At 40.3% G+C, this 11488-nt stretch overlaps 1 protein-coding gene across 3 annotated transcripts in view; it reads left to right on the top strand.

Moving 5' to 3' along the window:
• Positions 1 to 31: 31 nt before the first annotated feature.
• LOC144688575 (spermatogenesis-associated protein 2-like) overlaps positions 32 to 11488 on the top strand; it is a 41052-nt gene continuing 29595 nt past the window's right edge. Inside the window, exons 1-2 of one of the 3 annotated variants that reach the window (XM_078555314.1) lie at positions 32 to 135; positions 3026 to 3451. In XM_078555314.1, the coding sequence (XP_078411440.1) occupies positions 3140 to 3451 (312 nt within the window). In that variant the 5' untranslated portion in view covers positions 32 to 135; positions 3026 to 3139. Of the gene's footprint in view, positions 365 to 3025; positions 3452 to 3782; positions 4609 to 11488 lie in introns of those variants that run through there. The other 2 variants (XM_078555315.1, XR_013578438.1) reach the window with 2 other exon arrangements.

Raw genomic sequence — 11488 nt, 5'->3', positions numbered from 1 at the left:
CCAGCTCCTGCCAGTACCAACGCGCAGGCGCACCAGTCCAGGGTTCAAAGGTCTCCAGGGAGGACCCGGAAACTGGCGCGAGCCAATCAGAGGGCGAGCAGGTGCTGGGCTCTCTGCCGTTGGAGGTGGAGGCAGGTGAGCGTGTTTATTAACCATCTCTGATTGTCCGTCATTGTGCCACATCCCATATCAGCATCGTTATAACACGGTCAAAGTCGGGGCTAAGGCGAGAAAAACCACAAATCCTCGTGGAAATGTCTCTGATTGAGATGCAAGAATTGCTGGATGGACTAAAGATGGCGGCATCATATTAGAGTGCCATTCAAGTGGTAGTGGGCCTACATAATATTGCTGGGGACTCAATGTGGGTTTGTATGTTCCGGTAGCCAGCATTGTATTTTTGTTGCTGGAGCAGCAGAAAAAGCAATGCCCTGTGCAACCTCTGTCAGTTTTAATTTTAAAACAGGCATTCGCAAAGCGCAGCACTAAATTGAGCGGTCAGTAAAGTCTGTTGCGCAAAGTCTGTAATGTGATGAAGGATCAATTTGTGTTCAAATTGAAATCTTGTTAATTTCGAAACTGTGGTGGTTCTAAGTTGATAGGGGCAGTTATTTTTTTTGTTGGAGCAGCGAGTCCTACCTTCTAAGCATAGCTCAGATTTAACCTGTTGAATTTGAAGTCGTAGAACCAGGTTTTGGTGCATTTTCAGCTTCTGCAGAGGGGCTAGTGTTTATGATGCTACAGCATGTAGATAGCGATATAATTTGTATAGCACATAATTTGGTGACCAACTAGTCCACCACCCACAAGATGGTCTGGAACAAATTTATGTTGTTAAAATGGAGCAGTGTTTAGACCTTCCTGACCTTTTAAGGTTACTGTCAAACACGTCCTGTGGGGATGTGGCCTAAAATAGGCACAGCCCGAGGTACAGATAGTTAGGGCCTGAGAAACCAACAACTTAAAATCAGTTGTTTACTGTTAGTTTATGTATATGCTTTGAAGTATGAGATGTGTGAGAGACTTCTTAAATGCATCTCTAATTTGTTGTAAATGGCTTTAATATTAATATTGGAAAAGCATCTTCTCAATCAATTGAAATAAATTGTACTTGAGACAGGATTTTGAAATTGAGTGTATTGTCCTAGATGAACAATGAACAAATGCAAAGGAGCTGAGTGATTACACATCCCCTTTCAAGGAGAATATTTAATCTATAACATTCCCTTAACCCTTACTATTGCTGTAAGAATATGAAATGTGGATGAATTGAAAATTTAAATTATCAATGTGTAAACTCCAGTACTGTTTTTGTGTTCCGCTTGTATACATTGGTGACTATTATATATAGTTCAGCTGAAAGCACACAAACTGTTATTTAATTAACAGAAATGTATGGTGGCCAATATGTGCTTTAAATTACTGGCAGATTAACTACTTTCAGGATTTAAAATAAAACCAGAAATAATACTTGACACAGAGCAATTGTACACATGCTGTAAATAGAATAAATGATGTTTGAAAATGGGCATTTTATATTTTATTCGTGCAAATTACTTTCACAGCTCATTTCTGACTCTGAGATGTGAGCTGTTTCTTCTTTTGAAATATAAATGCCAGTATTTCATTCTTGCATATCCTCTCCCTTTATCTCTTGTCAGTTCTTATTTCTTGTCCTTTTTGTTGGTCTTTGGTTTTTTTTTAATAACAGGCTGCTAATGTATTGCTAGCAAGTTAACACCCTTCTGTATTAAGTAGTTAAAATATTGAGGCTCAGGAACAAAGATTGCTGAAACTGAATTTGAAAAATATAGCTGCTAAAAATCATGAGGTTCACTTAAGTTAACATTTTAGTTGTGACAGATATAGTATTTGTAATGCAGTAACAATGTTCTTTTTCCCAAAAATGATCTGGCTTGATGTTTGTCTCACTGAAATATAAAAACACTTAAGTGGTAAAAGTTTAAGACACAAATTGGAAATATACAGCCATATACCTTCAAGAAGAAGGATAAGAATATTTTGTGTGTGAACATTAATTGCTTGTAGTTCACTGAATTTCTCTTCTGTACTGAAATGTATAATTAAGGAAAAAATAGGACGTTTGGTAAATATTTTTGCACCAGTTTTGAACAAGAATTATGAAATGGCAAAATTCAACATTGTGATGGGGCTACTGCAGTTTTATTCTTTAATTTTTAAATTGCGTCTAAAATTTCAAGCAAATCTGTTTCAAATTTTTCCAACCGCACAGTTATGTGGGATATACCTAAATACCTCTCATCAGAGGTGCAATCTTGCCAATTTTTGCATTCCTTTATAGATCTGTGTTCCTTATATAACCAGTTTTTAAAAAAGTAGTGATTGCAGTAAGAAATAGTTATGATTACGAGTGAGGTTTTTTTGTACCATGTTTAACTGAATTGGAATTTCAAACACATACTGCATAATTTTAAGTGTTCATTTTTTTTGGAGGAAAACCAAGCACACAGCTCCAAGAACACATGCTTGGGTTTTCCATTAAGTCAGATAGAAAGGGCTTACAGCTTTGCTGATGTTTACCAGCAGTGTCATCTTTAAAACTAACTGACTTCATTTTTGAGAATTTATTGAACACCCTTTTGTTCTTAATGTTCTGGAAATCCCATTATAGTATATTTGTATTGCAAAAAAATATATTATTTTTAAGCATTTGCATTCCAGTTTACCATTTTACCTTTTACAGCTCCCATTGACATAAATTATCATTTTGGTGATTCATTTTGATCTGCTTTGGTTAATTTTATTTTATAGTTTTTGACCGCATATTCACTTAAGAATTGGGTTTTTGCTATTTCCTTTTGAGATGGGATCTTTATTTTATTGCTTTTAGGATGAGTAATTGATAGATTAAACTGTAACCTCTACTGTTATTTACTATATTCTTTTCCTTAAATAAACTTGATGTCTAGGTAGTGATTTGTGTTCATGTGGCATAGATTCTTTGTTTAATTTTTAATTTATTTTGTTGTCTTTTCATTTACAGTTAAGTGCATCACTTTCCCTGGCATCAGTGATTGTAATCTCAAAATTACTACCAGTCTGAAAACAGGAAGGCCATGGGCATGTTGTGGTGAACTGTTTCCTAGACACATTCCTAATGGATACAAATAAAATCAGAGACACTTTGTTTCGGAAATATGTACAGATTTGCGAATTAAAATTAAGTGAAAAGGATCACATAGTTGATGATGCAGGCCTTAAGAAGACGGCTACATCCTTACTTGATTTATATCGCCAGGAGTCCAGTGAAAGATTTAAGATGTTTAGATTTTATGATATGGTGGAGAATGCCTTGAGGATGCTCAAAACATCAAGTTTAAGTGCGCTTCTCACTGCCTTTAGAATTCTGGAAACCTTCTGCACTAACCTCTTTCTATATCCCTGGAAAAAAGAATTTAAAACAATTAAGGTACAGTAAACTATTTTATTCATTGAGCTAGCTTAGAAGATGGGTTACAAATTAAACACTAAATGGATTTACTAGTAAATTGTTTACAAATAAATGGTGCTAGATTCTTTGAGAGTCTATTTTAAAACAAAATCATTAGTTGCAGCGTGGGCATCTTTAATGGGCAGTTACACATTGCTTTGTGTATTTACATTGTAGGATATTAATAATAAAAGCAGGAAATGCTGGAAATAGCAAATCTGCCAGCATCTGTGGAGAGAGAAACAGAGTTAATGTTTCACCTGATGAAAGATCATGACTTCAAATGTTAATTCTGTTTCTCTTTCTGCAGATGCTGCCGGACCTCCTGAATATTTCTTAACATTTTCTGTTTTTATTTCAAATTTCCAGCACCTGCAGTATTTTGCTTTAGAATATTTATGTTAGAGACATCTGTTGGCTGTTTTTCTTTCCCACATAATGCATTATCATTTACATCGAAAGCACAGTCTTAAGCAGCTAGTTAGTGTCTTTAAGAAAATTCCTTAATTGTATAACTTTCTAATGGTTTTTAAATAATTTTAAGATGAAAGAATGTTTTGTCTAGTCAGGCTATATAGAAGAAACTGATGCCAATATGGTTTTTAAATTTGAAGTGCTGATGCTGTATTTTGTTAAACTGCAGCATTTTCAATGAACTTAAACATATCATCCATTAGTATTGCTGATGTTATTGAATTTAATACAAATGTTTACAATCTGATTAACATTCAAGTAGATCCATTCCTTTTGAATATGGCAATGTAAAAGCACCAGACCTGGGATTTATTGTACAAATGTAACACTGAATCATTATAGAGTATGAAGATTTCAGATTGAATATTTGGCTTGTGCTGTGTTAGCTGATTTAAGTGGTGCAGGACTACAATTGACCTTGGTGTCCTTGTGTTAGGAAGGGGAAATATCAGCTTCAGGCTGGAACATGGAATAATTATTTCAACACAATACTGTTGCAAGCTTCACTTGTCACTTTTGGGAAAGAGAGAATACTGAGGGGAGATGTTAGCCCATCCAACTGAAGTGTTTGAATAACTTGTCTTCTAATCACAATTTATAACTAAATCTATAATACAGCACAAATATTCAAAATGAAATGGAATAAAATCCATTAATCTAAACCACTTTAAAATGAACTTTTGAGTTATTAACCTTTTTTGATGCTTCAGTCTGAGGTGAGGATGGGGAAGTCTGTGCTGGGACAGTGATCTATGTGTCATTTCATTCATATTGAGCCCACTTGCTGTTACCAACCTGGGCTTTGTGAGAAAACAACTTCTGTTTATGTAGTGCCTTTAACATCATTAAAAACATCCCAGAGTGCTTCCAGGAGCATCATAAAGCAAAATATGACACTCAGCCATTTCAGGAGGTATTAGGTCAGGTGACCAAAAGCTTGATCAGATGTGAGGAGTGCCTTAAAGGAGGAAAGCAAGGTAGGGAGGGAATTTCAGAGCTTAAGGTTTAAGCAACTGATGACATGGCCACAAATGGTGGACTGATTAAAATCAGGGATGCTCAAGAGGCCAGAATTAGAGTACTGCAGATGTTTTGGAGAATTGTGGGCTGGAGGAGGTTACAAAGATAGGGAGGGGTGAGGATAGGAGGGTTTAAAAACGAGGATAAGAATTTTAAAATCAAGATATTGCTCAACTGGGAGCTAATGTAGGTCAGTGAGTACAGGAGTGTCAGGGAAATGGGACTTGCTGCGAGTTAAGGAATGAGCAGCAGGCTTTTGGATGGCCTCAAGTTTAAGGAGGTTAGAATATGGCAGACCAGCATCAGGAGTGCATTGGAATAGTCGAGTCTCGAGTTAACAAAGGCATGAATGAGGGTTTTGGCAGCAGGTGATGGGGGCAAAGTCAGGCAATATAACAGAGGTGGGAATAGATGGTCTGTGATCGGATGAATATATGGTTGGAAACTCCTCTGAGTCAAATTATGAATGGATTTGGCATTAAGGAGCCTTGGCAAAACGAGAGTCAGTGGGAATTGAGGGGAAAAAACTCTCCAGTGGTTGGAGTCATACCTAGCACAAAGGAAGATGCTTGTGGTTGTTGGAGGTCAATCATCTCAGTTCCAGGACATCACTGCAGGAGCTCCTCAGGGTAGTGTCCTAGGCCCAATCATCTTTAGCTGCTTCATCAATGACCTTCCTTCCATCATAAGGTCAGAAGTGGGGATACTCTCTGCTGATTGCACCATTCTTGATTCCTCAGATATTGAAGCAGTCCATGTCCAAATGCAGCAAGACCTGGACAATACCCAGGCTTGGGCTGTCAAATGGCAAGTAACATTTGTACCAGGCAATGACCATGTCGAACAAGAACCATCTCCCCATGACATTCAATGGCATTACCATTGCCGAATCTCCTCCCCCCCCCCCCCCCACCCCAAGCAACATCCTGGTGGTTACCATTGACCAGAAACTGAACTGGACTAGCCATATAAATAGTGTGGGTATAAGAGCAGGTCAGAGGCCGGGAATCCTGTGGCAAGTAACTCACCACCCCAAAGCCTGTCTACCATCTACAAGGCACAAGTCAGGAGTGTGATGGAATACTCTCCACTTCCTTGGTTGAATGCAGCTCCAACAACACTCAAGAAGCCTGACACCAACCAGGACAAAATAGCCCACTTAATTGAGACCCCATCCACAAACATTCACTGCCTCGACCACCAACACACAATGGCAGCAGTGTGTACCGTCTACAAGATGTACTGCAGGAATTCACCAAGCCTCCTCAGACAGCATCTTCCAAACCCATGACCACTACCACCTAGAAGGGCAAGAGCAGCAGACAGATGGGAACACCATTACCAAGCCAGTCACCATCCTGACTTGGAACTATATCACTGTTCCTTCACTGTCAGTGGGTCAAAATCCTGGAACTCCCTCTCTCTAACGGCACTGTGGGTGCATCTACATGGACTGCAAGAAGGCAGCTCACCACCCCTTTCTCGAGGGCACTTCGGGATGGGCAATAAATGCTGGCCTTTCCAGCAATGCCCACATCCCATGAATGAATTTTTTTAAAAATTGGCCTAGTCCCAGACACTAGCCAGGGAGAGGAATGGAGTCAGCTGGGAAGCGGGGGACTGAAAACAATGGCTTTAGTCTTCCCAGTATTTAATTGGAGGAAATTTTTGCTCATCGAGTACTGGATGCCAGATAAGCAGCCTGATAACTTAGCCACAGCAGAGCTGTTGAGAGAAGTGGTGGCGTGCTGTGCTTTCTGGATAATGTCGCCAAGGGGCAGCATGCAGATAGATCCTTTGGGGAAACTAGTAATGGCGTGGGAGCAGGAAGAAAAGCCATTGCAAAAGATACTCTGTATACAATTAGATAAGAATGGAAGCAGGTGAGGGCAGTGCCACCCAGCTTGATGACAGAATGGAGGAGAATGGCGTGGCCAACTATGTCAAAGGCTACAGACAAGTAGAAAAGGACAAGGAAGGAACGTTTACCTTTGTCACAGTCATATAGGATGTCATTTTGATTTTGATAAGAGCTGTTTTGGTACTGAAGCAGAAGTGAAAACCAGATTGGAACGATTCAAATATGGAGTTCTGGAACAGATGGCACTTTTAAGAACTTTGGAGAAGGGCAGTTGCTTGCAAGGACAGTGGAGTCGAACGGTTTTATTTTGAGAAGAGGGGTGATGATGGCAGATTTAAAGGAGAGAACCGCTAACCTTATCGACTAACGTGGACCAGGAGGCAAAGTTGGTTGGTCAGCAATTTAGTGGGAATAAGGTCAAGGGAACAGCAGGTGGGTTTAATGGACAAAATAGAAACAGGATTTCTGTGCGTATTTGTGGAACTTCAGATTTTGACCAAAGTCATTCCCGTTTGGGGCAAAGGAGTGGGTTGTAATACTCCAGAATACCCATTAGTGAAGGATAAAACTGGAACCAATCTTTATTAGCATTAAAGAGTTCTCACTTGAGACATGAAGTGGGTGAAATTGGTCTAAGCCAGTAGCACGAACTAGCAGCCTGTTATACATTTCACCGATTTTTATCTTCCATTGATCTAGAAAATATGGCCAAGATATTTTTTAAATTTCAAATGAAGTAAAATGGCAATCAGACTAGGAAACGAGTCTGAGTTTGAACTATCGTTCTATGAATTTAGTGGAAAGATGATTGGGCACTGAAATTGGCTGTTCATTCACTAGGAGTCCATCATATGCTGCTGGTATGTACCGATTTCACCTTTGCAGAGTCTAAACCAGGAAGTATAAATTTAGAATATTTAGTTCATTGTCAGATCATGTACGGAAAACAAAATGATGAAAGATGAGCGAGAGATAAAAGGCTAATTCTTTTTTTAAGATTTTCAGGAGAAGTTGTTTGGTGATTTAGTTATCATGTTGTTTAAAAACTTACTCGCATCTGAATGTACCAGCCCAAACATTTTCTGGTAGCTTTATTGCTAAATACAACAACTAAATGCCCTTTCATGGATTTCAATGCTAAGTCCATCAGGCTGGTATTGGTACAGCAAGGCTTGTGGAGATGTATAGCAACTTGCAGATTTCAGTGTTTAATTGTGCACATTCAGATTCCAAAAGCTGCTGCGCAATAATGGTGGGCACTAATAGCCTCACTGTTATTAATATGTGCTGTTATATGCATTTCATGATATGACCACCCATGCCTTTGTTAGGATTTGAGTTCTTCTCCTTTGGATTGCTATGGATAAAGTTGCACTGTCATCTTTTACACACTTGCTCCCCTATGTCTCTGTTATAATTCCTCTCCTAAAAAAGACATGCCCTCAACCTCTCTGTACCTGCAAACTGCCTCTGTACTTGCAAACTATTGCCCTATCATCAATCTTTTTCCCCTCAAGCCCTTACATTTGTTACCTCCTATATCCATGCCATCTTTCCTTCAACTTCATGTTTGAAACTTGTCAGTCAGGCTTCCACCTTACCACATCACTGAAATGGCTTCCATTCCAGTCTAGTTACATGCCATCCTATAAGTTTTTGGTGCATTTCTTTCCCCTCTTCTCTGCAACCTTTGACACAACTGAGCATGCCATCCTCCTCCAACTCAATGAAACTGCCCTCCATTGGTTTCAGCCTCACCTAAGCAAAGAGAATGAGATCATCTCTGAGAATGGCTTCTATTCTGAACCATACACCATTTTCTGGCATTCACCAAAGATTTGTCTCCAACTTGTCCACGTGCTCCCCATGTATGCTGATGACCTCCTTCACTACCTCCCTTGAGCCCTCCACTGCGCCTGTGCTGAGAGTCTGTTTGTCTGACTGTGTGGATAGAGCTAAGTGACCCCACAATCAATAGATCAGATCCAAGCTCTGCAATCCTGCCACATCCAGTTGTGGATGGTGGTGGACACTTGGAGGAAGTCCATAAACATCCGCATCCTAAATGACAGTGGAGCTCAGCATGTCAGTGCAAAAGACAAGGTTGAAACCATCTTCACCCTGAAGTGCCAAGTGTAAGGCCCATCTTGGCTTTCTCCTGAGGTTTCCCACCATTAGAGAAGCTGGCTTCTGGTTAATTTGATTCACTCCATGTGATATCAAGAGTGTACTGGATACGAAGCATTATAACACTTTGGCTGTAGTGCTGATGACTTGTGCTTCAGGACTGGTTTTTGTCTCTTAACTTAAGTTATCTCAGTACAGCTACATTGCTGGCATCTTGCCAGCAAAGTGGAAAATTACCCAGACTCATTCTGTCCACAAAAAGCAGAACAGATCCAATCAGACCAATTGGTGCCCTGTCAGCCTACTCTTCTTCAATAAAGTGATGGAAGATATCGTCGACACAGCTATCAAGTGGCACTTGCTCACCAATGCTCCATTTAGATTTCACCAGGATCACCCCTCTCCAGACCTCATTACAGCTTTAATCTAAACATGGACAAAAAAGCTGAACTACAGCTGAATGATTGCCTTTGGCATGAAGGTAACCAAACATGGCATCAAGAAGCTTGAGTAAAATTGAAGTCAACAAAATCAGATCTCTTTTGGCTGGAATAATATCTAGCAAAGGAAAGTGGTTGCTGGAGGCCAATCATCTCAACTTCTGAGCATTGCTGCAGGAGTTCTCCGGCCCAACCTGCTGCTTCATCACTGTGCTTCCCTCCATCATGAGGTTAGATGTGGGAATGTTTGCTGAAGCTTACACGCTGTTCGGTTCCATTTGCAATTCCTCTGATAATGATGTCCATGCCTACATGCAGCAAGTCCAGGACAACATTCAAGCTTGGGCTGAGTGGCAAGAACCATTTGTGCCAGGTAATGACCATTTTCGACAAGACAGAGTCTAACTATCTCCCCTTGACATCCAGCAGCATTACCATTGTCAAATGCCTCACCATCGGCATCCTGAGAGTGATCATTGACCAGAAACCCATCTAGACCAGCCACTTGAATGTTGTGACTGCAAGAGCTAGGTATTCTGGGTGAGTGGATCGCCACCTGACTCCCCAAAGCCTTTCCATCACCTACAAAGCACAAGGGGTGTGATTAAATACTCTGCAGTTACCTGGGTGATTGCAACCCCAACAGCCCTCAAAAAGCAATACCATCCAGGACAAAGCTTGACTGGCACCACCTTAAATGTTTATACGTTCCCTTAATCACCTGCTCTGTGTCTGCAGTGAGCACAATCTACAAGATGCGCTAAAGTGACACGCCAAGTCATCTTCATCAGCACTTCCCAAACCTGTGACCTTTTACTGCCTTGAAGAGCAAGGGTAACAGGTGCATGGGAGCAACACCACCTCCAAGTTACACACCACCCTGACTTAGAAATGATGAAGGAATGGTGATTTATATTCCTGGAACTCACTGTCTAACAGCACTTGAAGGTAATTGGGGATGGGCAATAAATGTTTGCCTTACCAGCAACGCCCATATCCTATAAATGAACATACTAATTAGGAATAGGTTATTTGGCCCCTTGAGCTTGCTCTGCCATTTGATAAGATCTTGGCTGATCTGATTGTGGTCCCAACTCTACTTTCCTGTCTAACCCCAAATCCTTAGATTATTGATTTTCAAGGGAGTCAGTCTAACTCAGCCTTAAAAATATTCAATGGCCCTGCCTCCATTGCTCTCTGGGGAAGAGAATTCCATAGACCAACAACTCTGAGAGGAAAAAAAAATTCTCCTCATCTCCATCTTAAATGGGAGATGCCTTATTTTTAAACAGTATCCCCTAGTTCTAGTCTCCCCCAGAAGGGGAAACCACCTCTCAACATCCACCCTGTCAATTCCCTTCAGGATTTTCATTCTTCTGAACTCCAATGGATACGGGCCCAACCTTTCCTCACAAGATAACCCCTTCATCCCAGGAATCAATTGAGTTCTCTGAACTGCTTCTAATGAAATTATATCCTTCTGAAGTAAGGAGACCAAAACTGTGCATAGTACTCCAGATGTGAACTCATCAAAGCCCTCTATGACTCTAGCAAAGCTTCTCTACTTTTATTCCATTCCCCTTGCAATAAACAACAACATTTTATTTGCTTTCCTAATCACTTGCTATACCTGCATACTAACTTTTTGTGATTCATAGACTCATAGACGTTTACAGCCGGAAGGAGGCCATTCGGCCCATGTCTACACTGGTCAACAAAGATCCGACTACACTAATCCCATTTTCAAGTGCTTGGCCCATAACCCCTCTTTTTTTTCCCTTAATCCTAACCTTTATGTCCTTTGACATCCAGGGTTCTCTGGACTTGGAACCCCCTTTGCCTTTACAGGAACACATTTGCCCTGTACTTTTGATATTTCTTCCTTGAATGCCTCCTACTGCTCTGGCACAGTAAATCTGCAAGTAGCTGCTCCCAGTCCCCCTAGGCCAAATCGTATCTCATCTTAGTAAAATTAGCCTTTCCCAAGTTTAGAACTTTTATTCCTGGCCCAACTTATCCTTTTCCATAACTTTCCTAAATCTAACTGAGTTATGGTCACTATCTGCAAAATGCTCCCCTTCTGATACACCTTCC

This window comes from Cetorhinus maximus, chromosome 13, assembly GCF_964194155.1.
Source record: "Cetorhinus maximus chromosome 13, sCetMax3.hap1.1, whole genome shotgun sequence".
NCBI classification, from domain to species: Eukaryota; Metazoa; Chordata; class Chondrichthyes; order Lamniformes; family Cetorhinidae; genus Cetorhinus; species Cetorhinus maximus.
Note: the sequence above shows the minus strand (reverse complement) of the source record. Positions and strands in the feature narration are given on the sequence as shown.